Source organism: Typopeltis vanoorti, chromosome 4, assembly GCF_054136105.1.
Source record: "Typopeltis vanoorti isolate ZY-2024b chromosome 4, IOZ_Tvanoo_1.0, whole genome shotgun sequence".
In the NCBI taxonomy this organism is placed as follows: domain Eukaryota; kingdom Metazoa; phylum Arthropoda; class Arachnida; order Uropygi; family Thelyphonidae; genus Typopeltis; species Typopeltis vanoorti.
Genome location: NC_143552.1, coordinates 107,912,300 through 107,939,949, shown reverse-complemented (window position 1 = coordinate 107,939,949; position 27,650 = coordinate 107,912,300). Strand labels below are relative to the sequence as shown.

General features: G+C 35.6%; 1 protein-coding gene across 3 annotated transcripts in view; it reads right to left on the bottom strand.

Annotated features, from left to right (window-relative positions):
• The window catches only part of LOC150107593 (uncharacterized), a 279,745-nt gene that overhangs the window by 12,402 nt on the left and 239,693 nt on the right, over positions 1-27,650 (bottom strand). For all 3 annotated transcript variants that reach the window (XM_090391408.1, XM_090391406.1, XM_090391407.1), the window contains one exon: positions 19,391-19,555. In XM_090391408.1, the coding sequence (XP_090247534.1) occupies positions 19,391-19,555 (165 nt within the window). The remainder of the gene's footprint in view (positions 1-19,390; positions 19,556-27,650) is intronic.

The following is a 27,650-nucleotide window of genomic DNA, read 5'->3' as shown; positions in this document are numbered from 1 at the left end:
CATGGACAGAGTTGCGTAGCTTTGAAATAATTTTACCGCCCTTAGCTGGAGTTATAGCCTTTATCGAATCCTTCTGCTTCAGAATAGTATATATCGTAGAAGTAGTGCGATCGTACTGCATTGCCAAGTCTATTACTCTTACGCCTTGCTTATGTTTGTCTATTATCTCATGCTTTAATTCCATGGATATCACCTTTTTCCTTTTTTCACCACTGTTCTTTACACTCACCTTCTTTGGACTCATGGTTATACGAAAAAAATTAGCTAAATAACTGTACATACAAAAAAAAAAACAAAAAAAAAATTATAACTCAACACGACAGAACGAATGAATGAGTGAACTGAACGACGCGCAAGACTCGGGAATCTGAGCAGCGTGGTGGTTGTGGCGTCACCGAAGCAGGCTTGTATCTCAAATTCTGGCTCGTAACTTAAGGCAAAAAATTGACCTAGTGACGACTCGTATCTCAAAAAACTCGTATGTTGGGGCACTCGTATCTCAAGGTACCACTGTATTAATATTTTCTTTTTACTATAGGCCTTTTAAGTATTTTTTATTCCACTAATATTTTTTCTATGTACTGTGTAAAGTTTGGCAGTCATGAATATTTTCATTAGTTTTCCAATAAATTTTCTCCTGCATTCAAAATGTTAAATAATTAACTTTTTAATTATTATTATTTAAAGAACTCTCTATAAACCTTACTAGAATTTTCTATAATCTACTCTTTCCCCTTCAATATATGGTATTCCTGCTATGGGTTTAAATTTGGAAGAAGGCTAGTTCAGTAGCCTTAAAGTAGCAGCCCTACCACTGAACTATTCCATCGTCAGGCTAGTCCCCTGACATGGAGAACATAATCCTACTTGTAAGCTGACAGAAAAAGATAATCGGATTGAATCTATAGGAAACAACCCTGGAATGGAAAAGGTAAAACAAAAATGGAAACGACAAAATATAATACACATAGCAAACTGGAACGTAAGAGGAATAGCATATAAAGAAATAGAATTAACCAATTATTAAATGAAAGAAATTTTAAAATAGCAGTAATCATTGACACAAAAAAGAAATTAAAAGGAACTATGAGAACCGAAAATTTGAATGTCATAAACAGTGGAGTTGACAGAGACCAAAGAGCACAAGCAGGAGTCTTGATTTGGATTCATAACTCCCTTTCAAAACAGTTAAAACATTATAAATTATGGAATGAAAGAATAATAGAAGCTAGAATAAAAATAGATAGAGGCTATTTAACAATAATTGATGTATATGCCCCAGAAGAGGGAAGAGAAAAGGATAATATTGATTTTTATAATCAGCTACAAAACACATATAATAAAATAAATAAAAATGATTACGTAATTTTAGCAGGAGACTTAAATGCAAGAATTGGAAACACGAAAATTAATAATAATATAGGAATACATGGAGAACATACTCTAAACAGGAATGGTAAAAAATTGATTGACTTTGTAGTTTATAGTAACCTAAAAATAATGAATTCCTTCTATAAACATAAAGACATATAAATATACTTGGGCATCAAGAGGATGGAAATCAATATTAGATTACTTTATATTAAATGAAAAGACATTAAAATTTTCACTAGATGTTAGAGTTAACAGAGGATATGAAATAAGCAGTGACCACTTCCTTGTTAAAATAAAATTAAGATTGCCACCTAAATGGCTACAAGTAACATGAACAGAAAGAAAAATTGAAACTTTGTTTATAAAACTAGACTATAGAATAACACAAATGTACAATGGCTATATAAACAAAGAATTAACCAATATCCAGATAAAATAAAACAAAATGAAGAAATAGAAATAGAATGGCTTAATATAAAAACAATACTAAATGCAGCGGCAAATGAAAGATTAGGAAAGGCAAAAAAATTCAATAAAAGGAAAAAACTGAAGATCTGGGATGATACAAGCAAATAATCAAAAAGAAAAAAGAAGCCTACCACAAATGGTTAAGCAGTAAAAGATTAGAAGATGAAATAGAATATAAAAGAATAAGAGCCATAGCTAAAAGAGAAGTCAGAAAAAGACATAGAGAATCATGGAACAAATTTCTTTCTAATTTAGAACATGATTTATATAAAATAAGACCCAATGTATATAAGATTAAAAAACACTTAAATGCAGATACCAAAGAAAACAAAAATAAACACTGAATTGAAATTAGAAGAATTTCTAAATTACTACGCAGAACTGTGGACTGACAAATATTTTAAAAAAGATAACTGGCAAACAATTAACGAAAATGAAAAGAAAATAACTAAAGAAGAATTAGAAATCAGCCTGAAAGAAACACGAAACGAAAATCACCTGGAGAAGATAAGCTAGGTTCAGAACTATATAAATACGCAGGAACAAGATTCAAAGAAAGACTCTTATTATTTTTAAATAAAATTTACTCAACTGGTATCCCCCCCAATAGAATGGAAAAAAGCAATTGTGATTCCTATCTTTAAAAAAGGTAATAGAGATGACCCTAAAAACTATAGAGGTATCAGTATACTAAATTCCTGTTACAAAATATATAGCAGAATCTTAAATAGCAAACTAATGAAATTAAATAGCAAACTAATGAAATACGCAGGAACAAGATTCAAAGAAAGACTCTTATTATTTTTAAATAAAATTTACTCAACTGGTATCCCCCCAATAGAATGGAAAAAAGCAATTGTGATTCCTATCTTTAAAAAAGGTAATAGAGATGACCCTAAAAACTATAGAGGTATCAGTATACTAAATTCCTGTTACAAAATATATAGCAGAATCTTAAATAGCCAACTAATGAAATATTCCGAAAACTTTATTTTAGAAGTACAGAATGGATTTAGAAAAGGATGATCATGTATAGACCCAGCCTTTTGCCTAAAATTAATAATAGAGAAAAGAAGAGAATACAATTTAGAAACACATATTGCATTTATTGAGTTTGAAAAAGCATTTGACAAAGTTAAAAGAAACATATTATTTAACATATTAAAAGAAAGACAAATACCAAATAATATCCTAAAAGCTATCACAAGTATATATGAAAATAATCAAATACAAATAAGATTAAATCACGAGCTATCATATACGAGAGAGATAAACCAAGTGGTCCAACAGGGATGTCCCCTACTTAAATGAAATAATAATAAAATGGAATAAAAACTTACATCAAGGAATTAAACTTTCTCCTACAGTAAACTTAAACACTCTCCTCTTTGCCGACGACCAAATAATAATTACAAATTCTGAAGATAACTTACAGAAAGCTATTTTAGATCTAAATGAGATATCCAAAGATTATAGTATGATAATATCAACATAAAAATCAAAAACTATGGCCTTTAATGGACAAGATCCATCAAGAACTAAAATAGTAATAGATAACAAGATCTTAGAACAGGTGAATTCATTTACTACCTAGGATGTATGATCACATATGAAAATGAAAAAGATATAAACGTAAAAATTGCAAAATATTTAAAAATAACAGGTGTAATAAACTCTATATTTAAACCAACCTAGTTCAAAAACAAACCAGACTAAAAGCATACAATACATTAGCCCTACCAGTCTTAATGTATGGAAGTGAAATCTGGACAATAAAACAAAAAGACAAACAAAGATTAACAACAGCAGAAATGAAGTTTATGAGAAAAACTGCAAAGTATACCCTATTTGATCACAAAAGAAACGAAGAAATTATGAAAGAATTAAACCAAGAACCAGTAATAGAAAAAATTAAAAAATATAAACATAAATGGATGGAACACGTTCAAAGAATGAAAACAGAATGATTACCAAAACAAGCCTTAAAGTACAAGCCGTTAGGAAAAAGAAAACCAGGACGTCCTCTTAAACGATTCAACGATGACTTCTAAGGCCGGAATAGGCCATGCGAGGCCTAAATCCTTGATACGCATGATGATGGTGATGATGATTATTTAAAGAACACAGGCATCTTTGACATCTAGTAAAATCCATTACAACTAACTAAAGCCATAACATTTGTAACACGAGATCATTCATTTATTTTTTCTTAAGATCATCAAACCGATTAATACACCATGATGGAAAAAACCCTTATTTGCCTTCTATATGTGTGGTCCTACAATTTGGAAACATTATTAAATATACTCAACATTCTTTCATTCATTCAGCCATTTTCTTCATCCACTGCTGGATGAAGGTCTTTTCTGAAATCTTTCTGTGAAGGACTTCAGAAATCTTGAGCTTTACAATGCCACTAAGTTCCAGTCATCTCTTTACTCTCATCTTCTTACCATTTCTTTGGTCTTCATATAGTTCTCCTTCCATCTCTGGGATACCATTCACATATCAATTTTGTCCATTTTTAAGTATTACATATTACATCTTGCAGTATGACCTGCACATTGCCATTGAATAGCTCTATTCTGTATATAAACCAGCATTCGGGAAGTCCTGGGTGAATCATCCCAAATGTGAGACCAATATTCTAAGGTCAGGGAGATCTCAGATTTATAAAAGGGTCAAGAGGTGAGAAGTATTGTTTACAGTATAAGTAATATAGCTCTTACAGTATGCATAATATTGTTCAAAAGTAATAACTATACTGAGAATTATAGGTCTGAAATATAAAATTGCCAAATCTAACAACTACTGCTAAAATGGCAACATGTTTCACACTCTTTTGAGTGTGAAATGCACTTTAGTATCAAGAATCTACTAGTCAATTGTGTATTGTTGAATATATGATTAGTCAAGCATAATTTATTATTATCTGCTAACTGTGTTTGGTCAGTTTCCCATTTTACGGAAGTAAAAGCCCAAGCTTCTGGAAGGAAAAATCCTGTTACCTCTGAATGAGGCTAGATAATCTACAATTGAAAAAACTTATATAAAGATTTGAATCCAAGTCTTATCAAAGAGCATGTGCCCTGTTGTTTTTCCAACTGTATTACAGATGCAATCAACACATGGAAAACACATTTTGAAATAGATGCATACAAAATTTGGAAATAAAATAACTGGGAGGTTCAGTTACTGATACCAGATATGTAAGTAGAAGGAGAACTTACATGTAAAAGAATGACTACAAACAAACATACCCCATTTATAATGTATGAGGGTCGTCTGAAAAGTTCTTGGCCTCGACCATAGATGGCAACACCATAAGCAAGATTTTTTTTTTTTCTAAGTTGGTACATCTATCATAAGCATCCATGTGAAACTGCAAGTCATTCTATCAAGTAGTTTGTCTTATACAGCTGTGTGAAGCAAAGTGTTGTTGATATCCCTTGAAATGGATAAAATTGAGTATCGTGTAGTTATAAAATTCTTTGTAAAAGAAGGTTTAATTGCAAAAGAAATTCATTCGAGGTTCATAAAAGTTTATGGGCGCTCTTCTCCTTCATTTTCGATAATTAAGAAATGGTCTACCGAGTTTAAACATGGTCGTACCAGCCTTGAAGATGATCCACGTGAAGGACTTAAACTACAAAAAGTGTAACAACACCGAAATTCATTGATCGAGTACATGATATTGTATTGGATGACCGTCGAGTCAAAGCTTGTAAAATTACTGAGCCTATAGGCATTTCAAAAGAATGTGTATTTTGCATGAAGAATTGCAAATGAAAAAGCTTTGCGCAAGATGGGTGCCTTGCTCACTCACAGCAGATCAAAAACGCACTCACATGAAAATCTCTGAACAGTGGTTGGAGAGCTTTAACAATAACAAAACTGATTTTGTACATTGATTTATTACTATGGATGAGACTTGGATTCACCATTACACACCAGAATCCAAACAGCAGTCAAAAGAGATGTAAAGCTGGTTGTTCAGTGCCAAAGAAGACAAAAGTTGGTTCCATCAGCAGGAAAGGTCATGGCATTGGTGTTTTGGGATGCTAAAGGCATTTTGTTTATAAATTATCTTGCAAAATGTAAAACAATAACCGGAGAATATTATTCCGATCTTTTAACCAGACTAGATGAAAAAAATCATCTTTCATCAGGACAATGCACCTGTACACAAAGGTGTTTTGGCAATGAGAAAATTAAGGGATCTGCACTATAAATTGTTGGAACATCCACCCTATTCCCCATTATTTGGCTCCCTATGACTTTTATCTCTTCCCAAAACTAAAACTCTTCCTTGCTGGTTAGCATTTTTCTTCGAATCAAGAGGGGATTGCAGCTGTAAAAGGGTATTTTGCAGATCTTACTGAGAACCACTACAGGGAAGGAGAATCGCTGGAATAAATGTATTTGTCTTAAGAGAGATTATGTTGAAAAATAAAAATAATTTTGAAATTATAAATCCGGTTTTTTTTCATTGTTAGGCCGAGAACTTTTTCAGACCACCCTTGTACTTCATTTGAACTGAATAATTGAAATGAACAGAAAAAATAATTAACAATGAAATAATTTTTCACAGGCATGGGCCTGTGAGAAAGATCAACATTTATGAGAAAACAGAAAGAAAAGCTTTGTCATACCATTGTTTCTCATATAATGTGGCATATGAGTTCCTAAAAATCACCACATTATAGAATTTTGTGCAATAAAAATAACAGGCCTTATAGGAAAAATAGGGTTAGGAACAGAATATTCAAAGCTTGTACAGTCTTGTAAGTTATACCTTAATGCTAAAAAAATAAATAAAAATAAAAACATACCATTAAAAATGCTGCTACAATTTTAAACATCTTTAATTCTAATACATAAATATGAGGGTGGTCTGAAAAGTTTTCGGCCTAACAATGAAAAAATGGATTTATAATTTTTACGTTGAAAAATATTTTTAGTTTTCAATATAAAAATTATAAATCCATTTTTAGAATCCAAGAGGGAGCCAAATCTGGGGAATAGGGCAGATGTTCCAACAATTCATATTGCATATCCCTTAATTTTCTCATTGCCAAAACACCTTTGTGTACAGGTGCATTGTCCTGATGAAAGATGATTTTTTTCTTCTGCAAACTCGGTCTTTCCTCATGAATTTTTTGTCTAGTCTGGTTCAGAATAATATTTCCCAGTTATTGTTTTACCCTTTTCAAGATAATTAATAAGCAAAATGCTTTTAGCATCCCAAAACACCGATGCCATGACATTTCCTGTGGATGGAACCGACTGTCTTCTTTGGTGCTGAACAACTGGCTTCTGTCCAATGTTTTGACTGCTGTTTGGATTCTGGTGTGCAATACGAATCCAAGTCTTATCAATAGTAATAAATTGATGCACAAAATCAGTTTTATTCTTGTTAAAATGCTCCAAGCACTATTCAGAGATTTTTCCTGAGAGTGTGTTTTTGATCTGCTGTGAGCAAGCGCGGCACCCATCCTGTGCAAAGCTTTTGCATTTGCAATTCTTCATGCAAAACGCTACACGTTCTTTTGAAATGCCTATAGTCTTAGCAATTTTGTGCACCTTGACTCGCCAATCATCAAATACCATATCATGTACTTGATCAATGATTTCTGGTATTGTTACACTTTTTGTAAGTCCTTCATGTGGATCATCTTCAAGGCTGGTACGGCCACATTTAAACTCGGCAGCCCATTTCTTAATTGTTGAAAACAAAGGAGAAGAGTGCCCATAATCTTTGGTGAACTTCGAATGAATTTCTTTTGGCACTAAACCTTCTTTTACAAAGAATTTTATAACCGCATGATACTCAATTTTATCCATTTCAAGGATAAAATTGAGTATCATCCGACAACACTTTTGCTTCAGACAGTTGTATAAGACAAACTACTTGATAGAATGACTTGCAATTTCACATGGATGCTTATGACAGATGTACCAACTTGGAAAAATAAAATCTTGCTGATAGTGTTGCCATCTATGGTCGAGAACGTTTCAGACCACCCTCGTACAGTACAGTAGTATAGTAAATACTGTAGTCATTTGTGTTGAAATTTAATGGAATAAAACACATGTCTAAAACTAATGTTGCTATTGGAAAAACAGCTGCATCCAAAATCCTCAACTTTGTTCTAGTGGAGACAGATCCATCCTTCCAGATTTTAGAACAGTCTCTGACTGTTGTTTTAGCCATTCTTAATCTTCTTTTGATGTCTTCTGAACAGCAATTCTTCAAGTTAATAATGGATCACAGGTAGTCTAACTTGTTGACTTCCTCTATTCTTTCTTCATTAAGGCACACTTGTTCCTCAGGCGCTTCCCTGTCTGTATTTCCTTTGAGAACCATAATCTTTGTCTTGCTAGGATTGAGCTGAAATCCTCAGTTCTTACTGATTTTGTTAACTTTGTCAAGAATTTGTCCCAGTTCTTCATTGCAGAGGAGTATGGTATAATCAGTATATCTCTGATTACTGATCAATCTACCACCTATCCTAATTCCTGTTTTGGGCTCCAATGTTACAAACATGATGTCCTTAGCATAGATACTAAACAAGCAGGTTTTAGGAAAGGTCAAGGCTTCCTCCTCACAGTCAAGTGAGGAGAAAGTAACATCCTTGCCTAACTCTCTTTCCAACTGGAAGCCAATCAGTTAATCCAACATCTGTTCTTACTGTGGCTTCTTTTTCTCTGTACAAGTTAGCTATCAGCCTGATAATGTGTTGAGGAACACTCATTCTTTTTATTACTTCTCACAGTTTCACATGCTGAACATGGTCAAGAGCTTTAGAGCAGTCTATGAAATACATTATAGGGAGTTTGAATTCTTTTTGCTTTTCTATGATCTGTCTAAGGAAGGATCTGATTTCTGGTACCTTTACCTTTCCTAAAACCTGCTTGTTCCTCAGGCATCTCTGCCTCAACTTTGGTCTCAATCCTATTTAGAAAGATCTTTAATAAAAATCTTGCTTGCGTGAGATATTAAACTAATAGTTCTATAGTTCTTGAAATCCTTCATATATCCCTACTTATATAGTGGTACGAAAACCGACTTCTTCGAGTCTCTAGACCATAATCCTGTCTCTCATCCTTCTAATGAATCTATGAAACACTCTTATCTCTCTATTCCCTGTAGCCTTAATTAATGCTCCGTTGATATTCCATCTGCACCCAGGGCCTTATTGCTAGTTAGCAGTTTAACTGCTCTTTCAGCCTCATGACTAAGTGGAGGAGGTTCCAAATCTAAATTTTCCTGTTGAGAGGGCTCCTCCAAATTTTCTTTATCTTCTCTATCGTACAGTTCCAACAGTATTATTTCCATCTGTTTTTTGATTTCCAGTTCTTCTGTTAGTACTGCTCCATTCCTGTCTTTGATGACATTAAATTTGGACTTAAACTTGTGCTTTAGGTCACAAACTAAACAAAACACCCTTTGCTTCCTCATCTGGAACTATATCTCTCTTCACATTTATTATTATAAAACTTTTATGTGTCCTGCCTGATGGATCTTCTAACTTCTCTGTGTAATTTCTTATATTTTTCAGTCCCTGTGTCTCTTTGTTTTTCCAACTGCCTTCTTTCGATTTAGATCCCATTTTGAATCAGATATCCATGGGTCCCTTGGTCTTCTTATGGGACTGAGATACTTCTCGGCTGTATATTCTGTATTATAACCTTGACTCCTTTCCCAAGCATTTCTAGTGAGCTCTCCTCACTAGTGTCCAAAAAATCATCCAACCGAGTTGATGTTTCTTCTGTGAACCCACCAGGAATTACCCTGACATCCAGTCTAGTGGGATGTGCCTGACTTGGAAGGTTTTGGAGTCTTAGTCTTACTTTGGCTCTTACTAGCTGATTCCACAGTCTGCTCTAGGAGAAGTATGCACATCAATTTGGTGCTGTGACCTATCAATGTAAGATGTCCAAGTATAGGTTTGTTAGCATGGGCAAATTCCAAAAGTCTTTCACCACAAGTGTTACATTCACCCAGACCAAAGTTGGCACATGCAGGCATAACTCTCATACTATCCGACCACAGAAGCGAGAGCTGTCGGCAGATTGCCTAGAAGAGTAAATTCATGTTGAAGGGGAGAAAGGAATAAGGTGATGTACAAATTTGTCACTAACATATGAAATCAAGTGCTTTATACGTAAAATTTTCCAACTTCCAACTGTTGTACAAGCAAAATAGTTCCACTTTAAAAACTAGAAGTTTCATAATAGAAAAACTAATTTTCTGACTTGTAATAATAAACACTCATTCCATGAAATGTACTGATTCCTATTATCAGAATGGATTCACCTTCTTCTGCCATGCGCAGAAGTGTCGAGGGGGGGTCTTGCATCTGTAGTTTCACAGTACCCTTTCCACTTTTGCATTAAAGTCCCCTAAGATGTATTGTACATCTCTGCTTGGTAGGCAGTATAAAACAATCTGTAAGTTTTCATTGAATTCCTCACTCTCTTCATCAGGCCAATCCATGGGGTGCATAAACTACCACGATTGACACATTAGTGGGAACCTTAGGTCTAATACAAAGTATCCTATCATTAATAGGATTATAACCAAGAAGGGTTCTTGACTGAACTGTCTTTAGTATCACAGCTACCCCGTGATGCTTTGAGTCACATCCTGAATAAACAACTAGCTTATCATCCTGTCTTTTGAAGCGACCTTCTCCATTCCATCTGGTTTCTGTAATTCCCATAATGGCAATTTTATACCTCTCCATCTCTTTACAGAAAGTTATCAAATGTACCCATCTGCAGACCCTGAACATTCCATGTATCTATGTAAAATTACCCTCTAAGATTAATCCTATACCTTCTGTATCCTCAGTCATAATATCATTGGCTTTTGTTGGAGACTGTAATATACTTCTTGAACAGGACCCTCTGACAAAGACCTGAACCCAGTTCTGATTATTCTGCATGACAACTGATGCAGCATGTGATGTATTATAAGGCACATCCATATTAGCATTTTGGAATGAAGTCACTGCAAGAATAAAAAGTAATAGGTTGCAGAGGTCCTGTCCAGATATGAGTGGTAGGAAGGAAATGAAATACTTTCCATCGACCAATAGGCAAGAAGTGTCTGATCCATAGTGGGTGGCTGCAAACAACATCTGTTACCATAAATTAAAGATACCAAGAAATTATATTCTTAGTTTAATCCTTTATCCAAGTGTAAACAAAGTTTGCACCTGAAGTAACTTCAGGACTGGGCAACTTGTATATAGAAGCTAATGACTTCCTATCACTTGCCTTAGTATCCCATAATGCAAAGCACATATCCATGCGGACATATATAATGCTATGCATTATGGAAAGGGTCACTACCCAGACCAATTTCAACCTTTATTGAGGTGAAAAAAGTAAAGGGGTGCTCATCATAAGCCTAGAGTAGTTAGTATAGGGATGCAAGAGAGCCTGATAGTATTAGGAGAAAGAAAAGACACATGGATTGATAGATAGTATGTGTGTGTGTGTGTGTGTGTGTGAGAGACAGAGAGAGAGAGAGAGAGAGAGAAAAGGCCTCAGTTTCTTTTATATCATCATAGCCAAAGATAATCAATTTTCCTTTTTCATCCCTGCAAATGACTATATGACCACATTGAATTAAGATGATGGAACTATAAGCATCTGTTACCCATGTTAGGAGAAACAGATGTTGAACAAGCCATTACAGTTGGTCAGATGAATATCAATGTGCTGACTGTAAAAGTAAAACATGATTGAAATCTGGTGTAATAGGAAAGTACAATGGATTGATAGATTGTGTGTGTGTGTGTGTGTGTGTGTGTGTGTGTGTGTGTGTGTGTGTGTGTGTGTGTGTGTGAGAGAGAGAGAGAGAGAGAGAGAGACAGAGAGAGAGAAAAGGCCTCAGTTTCTTTTATATCATCATAGCCAAAGATAATCAATTTTCCTTTTTCATCCCTGCAAATGACTATATGACCACATTGAATTAAGATGATGGAACTATAAGCATCTGCTACCCATGTTAGGAGAAACAGATGTTGAACAAGCCATTACAGTTGGTCAGATGAATATCAATGTGCTGACTGTAAAAGTAAAACATGATTGAAATCTGGTGTAATAGGAAAGTACAATGAGAACGTACACCATGCTGGTATGGAGGTCACCTGAATAAGCAAGGTCTGCATACCAAGCTGAGAAATCGGGGTTGGATCAACAAGTAAGATATTGAAAGAAATGCAATAAAAATAAAACTGGCAAGAGATATGTTATCAGCAGGAACATGAAATGTCCATATTTTATGGGCTCCTAGGAAGCTAGATTTTCTTTGCAGAGATGGAATGATACCAATATAACATCTTTGGAATAGTGGAGATGCTCTGGACAAAATCAAGAGAGATGAAAGGTGAATCATTTGATCTGGCAATAGTACAAAACATGAAGCAGCAATTGGATTTCTTCTCAATGAAAGAGGAAGAGAAGCATTATTATGATATGAATAGGTAAATGAAAGAATAATAATGGCAATATTTGAAGAAAAACCATTTAACATCACAGCTGTCCTAGATCTATCCCCCCACCTCAGAAAGTACTGAAGAAGAACTATCTATAGCAACTCGGAAGTAATCTCGAAGTCAGTACCAAAAAAAGATATACCATTATTGAAGGAGATTGGAATGGACAATGAGGGGTGGTAAAGAATAATGGCCAAATATGGATGTGGGGAAAGCAATGAAAGAGGAGAAAGAGTGCTTGAGTTTGCCTTGAAAAATGACATAGTAATTTGCAACACAAAATTTGAGCAAAAGGATGGCAAAAAAAAAAGTGGATGTGATCACCTGATGGAAGAATGAAGAACATGCTAGACATGATATTCATAAGCAAGAGCTGGATTGCATCAGTCAGCTGTGTCAAACATTTCAAGGGGCAGACATGGAATCAGGTCATAGCTTAGAGATTGCCAATATCAAGTTGAAACTCAAATGACAAGTGAAGGCACAGTTTCGGAGTCAGAGAGATATCAGAATGCTGAGTAAAGAAATCACAGGGAAAGCATACAGGAAAGTGCTGTAGGAAAAACTGAAATCCATCACAAAAAAAGGAATCCAAAGATACAAATAACAAAGTGTTATCTGCAGTGGAATAAACAGTCCCAGAGACAGGGAAGCCAAAGAAGTCATCACTCCTTCTGTGACTTTAAAGAGACATTAAAATTAATCCAAGAAAAAAAGAACACTAAAGATTAGTAAAGATATTTCTGTGGGAATGGAAGAACAGTATAAAACAAAATGCGTGAAGTTAAGAAGATGATCAGAAGAGATAAATCAATGCAGTGAATCTCACAAGAAGCATTAAAGTTAATCCAAGAAAAAAAGAGCACTAATGATTAGGAGAGATATTTCTGTAGGAATGGAAGAACAGTATAAAACAAAATGCAATGAAGTGAAGAAGGTGGTTAGAACAAGAGAATAAAGAGATAAATCAACAGGAACAATGCAAGAATGTTAACTGAAGAACCATAAATGCTCTGGGAATGATGAGATCACTGGGGAGATGCTGAAATATGGTGGAAAGCAATGACAGATGAATTCCACTGGTCATGTAATATTGCATGAGACAACGAGAAGGTACCAAAAAGAAAATGGACAAGATCAACAAGAAAGGCAGCTAAATGCACTGCAAAAACTATAGAACAGTTGCTTTAATGAGTCATATGGGAAAAGCACTAATGATGATATTTACAGAAAGACAAGCAGGATTCAAAAGAGGTGGGAGTACTGTGCACTAAATATTAATGTTAAGATTAATTGTGGAGAATACTTTAAATGCATAAAAATAAAGATATTTTTATGATAAATAAAAATAAAGATATAAAATGGCTGTTTTTCCGACTTTCAGAAAGCATTTGACGGTATAGATCAGAAAGTGGCATGGACTATTATTATGATTTATTATTATTATTATTATCCAAGACCTCATGAAGTCCAAGACTCATCTAGGAGGTCCTTTTATCACACACACAGTTCATCATACCGTGCTTTGAACACATTCAAACTCACTGCAGACACCACACTCTCAGGCAAGGCATTCCAATCATTTACAACTCTGCATGAAAAAAGCCTGCCTCTCACTCCCCTACTCACACCCTCTTTATACAGTTTCCAAGGATGACCTCTTGTTTTCCCCTGATCTCCCACTGTTTTCCGTAGAACTTCTCCAGCATTGATCCTATAACAACCCCTTACCAACTTGTAGGTCTCTATCATATCTTCCTCCTGTCCACCAGACTCTGCAAATTGCATCTTCTCAATCTTTCCTTATACTCGACATTTCAGAGGTCAGAAACTACCTTAGTCAGTCGCCTTTGGACCCTTTCCAACATCTCTTCATCCTTCTGAAAACCAGGTGACCAAATCTGGGCACAATAATCCATATGTGGCCTAATCAAAGCCTTATACAACAGAACAAGAATCTCCCTACTTCTACACGTCAGTGTCCTCCGCATCATTCCCAGAAGCCTTTGTGTTGTCTTCACAATTTTGGCTATATTTCCCCTAAATTTCAGATCCTTATCCACTATCACCCCCAGATCTCTTATTTCTTCCACCTCCAACAATGTATCCTCACCAAGCATAAATTCTGCATCCCATCTTTGTTTTCCAAATTTTAAAACTTTACATTTTGCAACATTGAACTCACATCCCCATTTCCGTGCCCAATCACTCAATTTATTCAAGTCTTCCTGCAAGGTCACAACATCCTCACTACTCTTCATGGTTCATCCCAACTTTGCATCATCTGCAAACAACTGAATATCTCCATCCAAATCTTCACCTATATTATTAACATACAAGTTAAACAGTAATGGCCCTAAAACAGATCCCTGAGGCACTCCGCTAGTGACTTTCCTTTTTCTCGACATCGCTTCCCCATACACAACTTGCTGACACCTATCAGACAGCCGATTTCCAATCCAATGCACCAATCTAATATCCAACCCCATCTGCTCCAGTTTGACTATCAATTTATCATGAGGTACTTTATCAAAAGCCTTTGCGAAATCCAAATATATCACTGTATATCCTTCTCTTCTGTCCAAGGAAGCAGTCACTTTATGGTAATAAGTAAGTAGATTACTAAAACATGACCTCCCTTTAGCAAATCCATGCTGTCCATCAAAGATGATACCATTGTTGTCAACCTAACTCTGGAGCCTAGTTCTCACAATCTTCTCCAACAACTTAACCACAACACCTGACACATAGATAGGCCTATAGTTTAATGCTTGAGTTCGATCACCTCCTTTATGAAGTGGCACAATCTTGCCCTCCTTCCGCTCCTTAGGGACTTGACCGAGTGCAAGACTCGTATTAAAAAAATATGTCAAGACAGGCAGTGGCGCACTCAGGATTTAATCTTGGAGGGGGCCGAGCGCTCAGGATTTAACCTTTTGGGGGGGCCAAGTTGAGTAGATGTTTTGCGAATACACACTACACATCGCATACGACCTATAACTGAGCATCTGCAGTGATCGCTAATTCATAAGTAGCACACAACATAAATAAAAAAATGAATTTTAATTAGGAAAAGATTTTTGGAAATTTTTCTAGTGTTTTTTCCTTTTCTTTGGGGGATGCCCGGGCCCCTTGCCCCCCCCCCCTCTGGGTGCACCACTGAAAACAGGTGTCAACTCCCTGGCACATTCCTTCAGAATACATGGCAATATATTATCAAGTCCCACAGCCTTATTAACATCTAGTTTATTCAACTCCCCATACACCTCTTGCTCATTTACAGCCAGTCTCTTCCCCCCCCCCATCATCTACTGCTCTCAATCTCTCCATGAAGTCATATTCACAAGATTGAAAGACCTTTATGAACTGCTCATTAAGTATCTCCACCACACCTTCCGCAATAGCTGTCTTTATACCATTTTCTCCAATCAATGTCATCCTTCCATAATCATTCCTTCTTTTGCTGGCTGCATATCGAAATAACTCCTTAGGATTCTTTTTGGCTTCATTAGCTAATTGCTGTTCATACCTCTCTTTAGCTACTCTCACCAATCAAGTCACCCTCCTTACCTGGTCTTTGTAGACCTCATGGAATTGATTATTTCCACTTGGCTTATGCTGTCTCCACAATGCCCCCTTTCTCTGTATCGCATGCTTAATCTCTTTATTCATCCATCTCACACCTACTTTATTTAACTATCTCACCCTTGGAATATATTTAGACATTGCATCTACTAGATAGTTTTTGAAAATCCCCCAAGCTGCATTCATCTCTTTTCCAGCTAACTCCTCATTCCATGTTACACCAACAAGCTGTCTCCTGAGCTCTTCATAATCACCCCCATAATTATTGAAATTTTTAATTAATATCTTTATTACAATCATGTCTCTGCTTAAAATATTTCCTTTAATACTTAGTGATATAACATCGTGATAGAACTCCACCATGGGATCCTTAGGGGATCTCATGCCAATTCCAAGCCTGGATTAAGAATGAGGGTCGGTCAGATGAGTGTCGATGCTCTGACCATAAAGAAAAAACATGATTATTATCTGATGCCTATACAATCAACAGCTACAACATGCTGGCTCGGGCCTCGCCTGGATAAACAACGCCCGCAATACCAATCGAGTGATCAGGGTTGGATCGAAAAGTGGGATAACGAAAGGAAACAGAAACTAACAGAACTGTTATCAGTAGGGATGTGGAATGTGCAGACACTCAGGATGTCAGGAAAATTAGAACTACTTTGTGAGGAAATGAAGAGATATTGGTGGGATATACTAGGATTGGCAGAGATGAGATGGACATCTGGAGAGATCAATGGATGCAAAGTAATATGGTCAGGACATGACACCATGCATGAAGCAGGAGTTGGCTTCCTTCTTAGCAAAAGAGCTCAAGAGGCACTGTTAGGCTACAAACCAGTTAATGAACGAATCATAGTAGCAAGATTTCAGGCAAAGCCATTCAACATATCAATAGTCCAGATATATGCACCCACATCTGAGAGCACAGATGAGGATATTGACTTATTCTACAAAGATCTGACAGAGACAATAGAAATAATACCAAAGCAAGATGTGCTAATTATTGAAGGAATTGGAATGCCAAAGTTGGAATAGATAATGATGGTTGGGAAAGAGTCATGGATAAATATGGTTTCGGAGAAAGAAATGAACGAGGTGAAAAATTGTTAGAATTTGCTGTGGACCACGAGATTCCCACAAAAGGAGTGTAGAAAATGGATGTGGCAATCAAAATGATGGGAAAACCAAAAACATGATTGATATGATTATGATTAAAAGAAGATGGATAACATCAGTACAGCAATGTCGAACTTTTCAAGGAGCGGATATAGACTCAGACGATAGTTTAGTGATTGCAAACATCAAGTTGAAATTAAAAAAGAAATATAAACCCCAACATCAGAATAGAAGAGAAACAGCACGAATAACTGAAGCAGAAATAGGAAGAAGGTACAGAACAGTGTTAGAAGAGAAACTTAAAAGTGTGGAGAAAGAAAAAAAACTCGAATTTAAGAGTGAAAAGAGTAATGAAGGTGATAGAAGATGCAGTTGAAGAAACAGTACCAGAAGAAGAGAAGATCAAGAAGAAATGGATTACACAAGAAACACTGAAGTTAGTACAGGAGAAAAAAATGTTGAAGATAAGAAGGGATACATCAGAACAAATAGAAGAACAATATAGAAGAAAGTGTAACGAGGTGAAAAAAGCAGTCAGAATGGATAAGATGAAATGATTAGAAGCCCAATGCAATAATATAGAACAGTACTATGGAGAGCATAAAACAAGGGGGGGTATACAAAATGATCAGAACCATTAATAGAAAGTGGCAACCAAAACAGACCACAATTAAAGATGAAAAAGGCAAAGTATTGATGAATAAAGAAAAAATCGTACAGTGGTGGCACAAGATACTGTAGTGAGTTATATGAAGAAAAACTAGATTCAGATAGCGTTGGGAAACTGACTGAAGAATTGAAGCAGATATCATCACCAAGTAATGAGCATGATATGGACATTTTAAGAGGAGAGATAGAAAAAGCAATAGCACGGCTAAAACACAACAAGAGTCCTGGTAACGATAACATTACTGGAGAAATGATTAAATATGGTGGTGAAAGTATGGTTACAGAAATGCACCAACTATGTAATATGGTATGGAAAGAAGGGAAAATGCCAGAGGAGTGGGTGAAATCAATATTAGTAACATTATACAAGAAAGGAAATAAGCTAGAATGTAAAAATTATAGAACAATTGCCTTGCTAAGTCACCTTGGTAAAGTGATGATGATCATATTGACAGAAAGATTGAGAACACAATTGGAAGCATACCTTGCAGACGAGCAAGCAGGATTTATTCAACAGATTTTGACAATATGGTTAATAGCAGAAAAAGCTAGGAGAAAAAACAAAAACATATATACCTGCTTTGTTGATTTTCAGAAAGCATTTGACAGTATTGACCAGAAAGTGACATTGCAAACACTATCAAATGAAGCTATTTGAGTGTATTTAAGTATATTTCGTTATATAACACATAATTTAACGCAGAGGTTGTTAAAGAAACAACCTCTGTGTTGTTTCTTTAACAACCTCTGCGTCCTATGTAATTCATAAAAAAAAATAATAGCTATATTAAAAGATATTTATCATAATGCAGTTGCAGCAGTTAGAATAGGTGATGATTTGGGGAAATGGTTTAAAACAAGCAGAGGTACTAGACAGGGAGACCCAATATCACCAAGCATTTTCATCGCACATTTAGAAAGAGCAATGGATAAAATGAAAGAAGATGCCAAAGGAATATCTGTACACAAAATGAGAATTAACAATTGAAGAGGAGGCACACTTCACTCCTAAATTCAATTTTTTTTATGCAGTCTTCAAAGTAGCATTTGAAGAGTGCTTAAAAAATGAAATATTTATGAATTTGCTTATTAAAGCTAGATAAATTAGAGGGCAGATGCCAAAGAAAAAAAAGGAAAAACTAGTACCTGTTGATGACCTAAACAGAATAGGAAATTAACACATACAGAAATGGGAAATTTTGGAGAAAAGGCAAAACTAATAATACTGGTGAGTTTATGCATCTAAAGATTCCTACTAAGGACCTAGACATTGTCATCAACACCCTGTTTCAACAAAAAAAATGTGCATAAATTCATGTGGAAAGTGCATGAATGCAAGCGTGCACACATATCTAATTAAAAGCAAGGATAATACTGTAAATATCCTTTGTTTTATAGCCAAATAGCTTTTGAGACGTTAAAAAAAGGTCAAAAATAATTAGATAGTTACAAGAATACTTAGCAATACCTAAAGCCATGTATATATAAGAGAACAGATGAATTCCCTTGGTGTTTCACTATTTATGACATTTGAAATCTGAGTGCAGAGAATAAGAAAATAAATAAATTAATTAAAGGTGATCTTAGATTTAAATAAACATGGTATTTTTTAAAATTACAATAAAAATAAAAGTTGTTACTATTATTGAAGGAATATTTACCTATATCAGATGATGATGTCTCTAGTTCTTCAAAAAGAAAATATTCTGAGGTATCTAAGGAATCATCAAATGCAGATAAATCATGAAAGTAATCATTCTTATTGTTCTGTTCAATGGTATTCTTGTTTTCAATCTTGTTTTTATGCTTTTCCATACACTTTATATCTATTTATATAAGAAATATATTTCAAATGTAGGCATCTACAGTATTCATATTTTCTGCACAGTTCGAATAATATTTAATTTTTACATAACAAATGCAATGATAGTAAACATTTTTATTTATAAACACATATTTTATAGTGAAATTTCTGTTACATTTTTTAAGTTTTTGTTTAACAAAATCCAGTGGAGAGAGGATTGACTGTTTTATTAAAATGAGGTCTGTAAAAAGCCAAGCTGCTTGGCTATGACTGACTTTTGGGACAAATATGTATCCTGTAACATAAGATAAGATGCGAAACTGATAATACATTCAACTACCAGATTGATGCTATACCTGGATGCTTATTTCAAAGCCTGCTCATAGTCTGTAAATCATTCACTAATATTGTGTAATGTATGTATCAGATAATACAAATTACTGTTCCACTTCAGAAGTATTTTCATAGTCGTATGAAGTGCTGGTTAACAACACACTATAATATCAAAATTCAATGGTGTATTAACTTAAAGATGCCAAGAAATTATATTCTTGTTTAATCCTTTTTTTCCAAGAGTAATAAGCAAGCAAAATTTGTGCGTTAAGTATCTTCATGACTAAGCTATTTGCATATAGAGCTTAGTGACATCATATTAATCATTTTAGTTTCCCATAATGCAAAGCACCCATCATTTCAGGCATATATATAATACTATTCATTATGGAAAGGACCACTGCCTAGGCTGGTTTCGACCTTTGTATAAGTAAAGCTCTTTTCCAAAAAACTAGGCAATCCTTCACATCGCTCTAAACTCAATGAGTGATGCAAAGGATCATTTTAACTCATTAACTTGATCACTCAAAGATATTCAACTGTGGTTCTACTTAATGACAGGCACACCCTACCACAGAGCAGAACTGCTCATCTTCCACTGAAGGGCTTCAATAAAGACCATGTCAGTAGAGGTTATACCATAAGCATCTAATGGAATGCAGTGACCAACACCACATCAGAGGAAGCCAGACCCAGAAGAGATACCAAGGTTGAAGTAGTGCAGAAGTCATATGTTTCCCATGTACAAGTAGTGAAAAGGTGTATCACTTGATTACCATAATATTATGGATTATAGCTAGATGGTGAAATTTTTTTTATTTGTTTAAGTTAAATATGCCAAGAAATTATATTCTTGTTTAATCTTTTTGTCGTGAAGCTGCTTCATACATAAAGTTTGTTTGCTTACACTTGGAAAAAGGATTAAACAAAAATATATCTTCTTGGCCTCTTTAAATTAATTTATAACTAAGTGAAAAAATATTCAATAATGGTGTACTGTTAATCAATGTTTGAATGTCAATCAAAAGAGAGAACGTAACGTGTACTGTCGACCCAAGAAATTTTGGATTATTTTGAGAAATCAGATGAAATATTTTTGGCTTGTATTTTGTGACTGTTGATGAAACATGACTTCATCACTATGACCCCGAGACCAAACAACAGTCAATGGAGTGGACACAAAGGTACTCCATGGCTAAAGAAGTTCCGAACGAAAGTCAGCAGGGAAGGTTTTTGTCATTCTTTTGGAACAAGGTTCTTTCGGGATATGGATGGTGTAATCCTTACCAAGTATTTCAAGAAAGGTGAAACTGTTACAGAAACAGTTTATTCAACAGCTCTGAAGGAAATGAAGGTGGTACTGAAGGAAAAATGCCACAGGAAACAGAGAAGAGGCATGTTGCTTTTGCAGGGCAATGCACCTACTCACAGTGTTCGTGAATTTCAACAGACAATACACAACTTGGGTTTTTAATGTCTGCCTCATCCACACTATTCATCACCAGACCTAGCCCTATCTGACTATTTTCTATTCCCAAATTTAATGAAACTCTTGAAAGGAACAAATGTTACCACAGATGATGAAGTCATATCTGCAGATGAGAACTGGTTTGTGAAATAAGGGAAAGACTTTTTTTCTCAGTGGATTGCAAATTATGCAGCAGCATTGTAACAAGTGTATAATATTTCATGGGGAATTATGTAGAATAATGTGTAAGTTACGTGGTTCTACCACACCATCTACAAGTGTGTGATGAAAAGTTGTGATAATCACCATGAAGAAATTGTGGTAGAACCACGTAACATTTCAACTATAGACTGATGTTGGAAAGTGGTAGTTTGTGTTATTGTAAGTCTAACGAAAATGAAGGTTTAATGGTTCTGCTGAACAACACACATGAAAATATCTGCAGAAGAGACAGTGATGGTGGCTGGAGAGAGGTTTTGTCAATTATATAAACTATCCTTCTGCACAGCATTAACAATTTTTAGAGAGTTTTGGATGCACTATCCCAAATGTAAAAGCAGCATTCTAAGATTGGCCAGATTTGGGATTTGTACATAGCAGCTCATCCATCTCTTCACTGGACATCATTAGATGCTGTATGGTTACTCAGATGCTCGGTGATGTGCCACACCAGTCTTTGCCAGGTGGTCCTGGTATATGCTTTTCTGGAGGTTTTAACTCTCTGAAGATGAGTGGCTCCAGACACACTATCCATCCATCACACTGACAATCTACCCCTCTTCTTTTTCCAGGAACTTTAACTTCTATTACTGTTTTGAGATGTCCTCTTTTTATTCTTTCAATGTGTCCAAAGTATTTCAACTTTCTTCTGTCAATATCCTTAAAGTTCTACAATCCTTTCCAGCACCCATCTATATGTCTGCCTTTCAGTATACGATATCTTCAACAGCCTTCTGTAACACTGTATCTCAAAAGCAGCCTCTCTTCTATCAGACTTCTTTAGGTTTCAAGTCTCACATCCATAAGTTACTTTGAAAAACAGCTGCATCCAAAATCCTCAACCAACTTTGTTCATGTGGAGATGATCCATCCTTCCAGATTGTAGACAAGTCTCTGATTGTTGTTTTAGCCATTTCTAATCTTCTTTTGACTTCTTCTGAACAGGTTCACATTAATAATGGATTTCAGGTACTTGCTGAATTCCTCAATTCTTTCTCTTAGTAGCCAGACAGACAAAACTCTTCGAGTTTTTTGAAGTCTGCAATATAGAAGTGATGTGTTTATGTTGGGAAAGGCTATGGTAAGTTTCAGTCCAAGAAGAGAGATCTTGTTTTGACTGTTGAAATGAGTATTACCAAAATCATGAGAAAAGAACTGTCAATGTGTTTTGGAAGTACTAATGGTAATCCACCCATTCTTGAATTCTGCTCTTAACCACCACTCCTGAGATGATTGTCTGTAATCTCCTACCTCTGGCTTGGGACATTCTTTATGTAGCGGAACTATGTTACTTCTTTTTCCACTTCCTTGAGTCACTGCCAGACCAAGTAATTCAAACAGTCTGGTTCGGTGCACTGGCATTTCTTTTGCATGAGGTTCGATAGGATGATACCCTCATCCAGCCCCATGGCTGTATTCACATTGAGATTTCTTAATACCCAAAACACTTCCAGTTCATCTACCTCTAATTTCACATCAGTCCTCATGACATATTTGCATTACTGAGTGATCACTCAGTAATTCAGCTATGTCATGAGTGGGGGGGGGGGGGGAGGCTTATTCAGCTCTCATGACAAGACAGCTTGATCATTCTCCCAGATTATCTTGAATGTAGACAATCTTTTGATGTTATCATCAAATCTAACACTCTCAAACTTTGGTTGATATGACTCTGCAGCTATCATAATTAATATTATTATGTAACACCTCCAGGGTGTCCAAAGACTCATCGAGGAAGGGCACCTACTCTCTGTCTCCACTACTCAATCCACCAACTACAACAAACTGCAACTACCATCATAATCTCCATCAATGCCATCTACTGTCCATCATCATCACTAGTATTTTCACAGATAATCACAAACATCCATGCCCACAGAGGGATTTGAACCCACAGCCTTTTGGCTGGCGAGAGGACATGCTGACCATTCAGCTAACCAGGCTGGCAATTTTATTATTCAGAAAGACCTCCAGAGAGTCAAAAGACTCATTGAGGGAGGCCACATACTACATGCACCAGCTATCTTACTTATTCTTGAATTCATTTAAACTGCTTGCACATACCACATCCAATGGCAATTCATTCCAATCAAGCACCACCCCATGAGAGAAAAAATCTAGCCCCCTTCTTAGCAGAATTCATTCTCAGCTTCCAAGGATGCCATCCTATCCTTTCTCCAACCTCTATAAATGAAAAATTCCATCAATAGAAATACAGTATGACCATATCAGAAGTTTCTATGTCTCAATCATATCACCCCTTCTTTCTCCTGTTTGCTAGTGCCTGCAGTTTACAAATTCTCAATCTGTCTTTGCACTCTTGAATTCTCTCTCTCCACTGTATTAGAATCACAATGGAAACCAAGAGCCACACCTGTGCACAATAGTCCAAGTGAGGCCTTACCAAGGCCTTGTAAAGAGGCAAAATGACATTCTTATCTTTACATGTTAAAGTTCGTTTCAGCATTGCAATTATCTTTTGAGTTGTATTTACAATATTTGCTACATGGCCCCTGAACTTCAACTTCCTGTCTGCTAACACTCCAAGATTCCTAGCCCGATCTATTTTTTCTAGCATAATCCCACCAATATAATATGACATTGGATATCTAATCAAGCCAAAGTGCATGTCTTTACATGTACTAACATTGAACTGACATCCATTTTCCCATGCCCACAATTCCAGCATATTCAAATTATTCTGCAAGTACTGCATATCAGCTGCATTCCTGATTACTCCCACCTAACTTTGCATCATCAGCAAATAGCCGTCACCTGTCAAATCCTTCCCACTATCATTGATGTAGATTGAATAACTGGACCAAGGTACACCACTAGTTACTTTAAATCTTCCAGGCTCACATCCCCTGTATACCAGTTTTTGATATCTGTTAGTCAGCCATCTTCTTAACCACGCTAATATTTTATAATCCAAACCCATTTTTTCCAATTTATGCAACAATCTTCTATGCTGTATCTGTCAAAAGCCTTAGCAAAATTCAAAAGTATCATGGTGTATACATTCCCCTTGTCTAGTTCAATGGTAACATTATTACAGAATGTTAGCAAGTTGCTAAAACACGACCTTCCCTTAATAAACCGATGTTGTTCATTACAAAGTAGAGATTCGCTGTCAACCCATTTCTGAATGCAAGCCCTAACCAGTTTTTCCACAATCTTCACCACCACTCCTGAGATACTAATTGGTCAATAGTTGGATACATCAGTCTTTGCACCACCCTTATGAAATGGAATTACCATAGTTCTTTCCATTCCTGCAGAATCTTCTCTGTTTTGAGACTCATATTAAACAGCTTGGTCAAAGGAATAGCCAATTCAGCTGAACACCCTTTTAGCACACGTGCTGATATCTCATCAGGCCCTATTGCTGAATTCTTATTCAGTTTATGCAACAGCTCTAATACCTCTTCTTCATACACCTGAGTTTCTTCAGAAGAGGTAGCAGTGAACTCAATGTTGCATACACCAGGTTAATAGCTTTTAACAAATAGGCACTCATTCAGTGGCGGCCCGTGAAGTTTTAAGTGGGGGTGCTGCCTATACAAAATAATTTTAAAAAAATTCTTTTTTTCCTAAGTAGTAACCAATTTATTAATAAATAAATCTACAGATTTATTTAAAAAAATTCTTTTTTTCCTAATTAGTAACCAATTTGTTAATAAATAAATCTACAGATTTATTTATTAATAAATAAATTAATAATAATAAAAAAAAAAAACTAAACCATACTATAGTGACATCGGAGGTCGCGGTATCTCTCAGATACAATTTACCGTCAAATATCACAAATCTTTCCATAACATGGAAAGTGTTAAACCAAACTGACAGCAAAAACAGTGCAGAATATCACTTGCAACATATGAATGCACAGCTACTTATCACCTCCATGCTATACACTGAATTGTGTAAGAATATTTATATTAAACATTTAGTTAACAATAAAGGCACGTTAATCAAAACTCTTGCCGCGTATATCAAGGGATTGCCGCAATTAATTTTGCCGTGTTAATCAAATCCACATTAAGCAAGGGGATACCTGTACTACGATTTTCTTTGGGACTTGTACAGTTCAAGCTGCTATTAAATGTTGAGAAAAAAAAGCTTAAAGTCTTCTTGTAGCGGGATTTTTCTTTGGCTTGTTCTGGTTGCTATAACGGTTGCAAATGGGTCCTCCACATTCTTGGAATGGGAGGACCCATTTTTGTTCAGATTTGGATTATGTTTGAGCATTTCACATGCTTCTTTAAATTTCCTCTCAAACCAGGTTTTGGTGTAGTGTAGGGACTTGGTATTTTTCCAATCAATTCTGTGGTATGTTTGGAGTGCGTGGTCAGAAAGGCCGGTTTTTCCAAAATGGAGGTATTTAATGTGTCGTTTGTGTTCAGCCTTCCTAAAGCCCAGAGCTTGAATAGTTACGTCTTTAACTGAAATGCCCTCTGACACTATAATCAAATCTAACACTCTCTTTGATCTCGAGTTCCTTCTGTCACATGCTGTTTGAGGAAGTTGTCTCGTAACAGCTCAATAAATTCAATTTCATTCTTCTCATGAGATTTTACTGCTACCCAACCAATATTTGGATAATTACAGTTTCGCATTATGATTACTTTTTTCATGCTCATCGTCTCTATTTTGATGCATTTCTTCATCACTAGCAACCAATCCACCAGGTCTGTAACAACACCCCACTATGTAATTGATCTTGTTAGATTTCACCTCACACCAGATGGTTTGAAATTCACTGCCACATGAAATACTGTTACTAGTACTAAATCGCAGGTCTCAACTATAACTGAATTCAAGTCATCCGATATCATTAGCAGCATCCCTCCGCCTCTCTTATCCTGTCTATCTTTCCTAGAAATACTGTACCCTTTACACTTGATACCAGTTAGTTTTTCTGATTCTGATAGCCAGGTCTCACTAATGCCTACAATCTGAGGTCTCAACATATTGACCAAGGCAACAAACTCCAACCCTTTGTTTTTGATACTCCTAGCATTCGTATATAGACATAATAAGCTACCTATATATTCTTTTGTACTCTTGTCTGCAGTCTGCATGATACAGTTGGATCACTTGCAGATCTCTATTCTTCTGTAGTGTAGTGCCTTATACATATAAATATCTCTCTACATATGTTTGATAGGTCTGAACCAGGCGAACACAAAGTCGAAATCATTTTCTCCTCGTAATCATTTCCATGATATTGCCTATTCCCGCCATTAGCACAATTATATAACACTGTCCATCTTACGCTCATGCTCTCACCATTCTTCCCATTATAATTTAGTTTCCCTGACGCTCTTATGTTAGGTCTCATACCAGTTATTAGTTTTTCAAGACTCCTGATACCAAATGCATTCAGGTGTAGGACATCCCTTTTACACAAATTCAAATTTTCCCTCAAACTCACTCCACACATCCAAAAACTTGCATCCATTCCTTCTACACAGTCCATGCACTGAATCATTTGCCATCATATCGAGGTATATACTTACTATTTTCGCTTTCTCACTTTTCACTCTCACCTCTTCCAACAATCCTTTCATGCCATGTCTCATACTGAACTTATCTATAGTTAAGTTGTTAGTACCTACTACAATTACGATCTAGTTTACTTTTATGTTTATGAATTATATGTGATATATTTTTAATTTTAGCTCCTGGAAAACTTTACATTATAATCCGCTCATCAACAGCATGTTTTATGATAAAGTCAACATATCAATAACATCCTTTTTACAGACAATGTTACTTATCTGATTCCATCCTTGTTGTTTCTTATTTTGCTGCTTATGTTTCTGTTCCTCCCTATGTCCATTCAAACATCTCTCGATCAGCGCTACATAAATTCCATTCTATATTGTTCCCTCTCCCCCCATAATTACTCTCCCTGTGCTCAATGAGCTAATTTGCCAATGCATCATTTATATCTTCCTTTGCAGCCCTTGGCCTATGCCTATATAACTGCAATCAATCAATCAATATATATATATATATAATTTCCTGTTGGCTTTTATCTTACACTAGATAATCTGAAATGTGCTGCCTTCCTGTACATTCTACCTTCCTG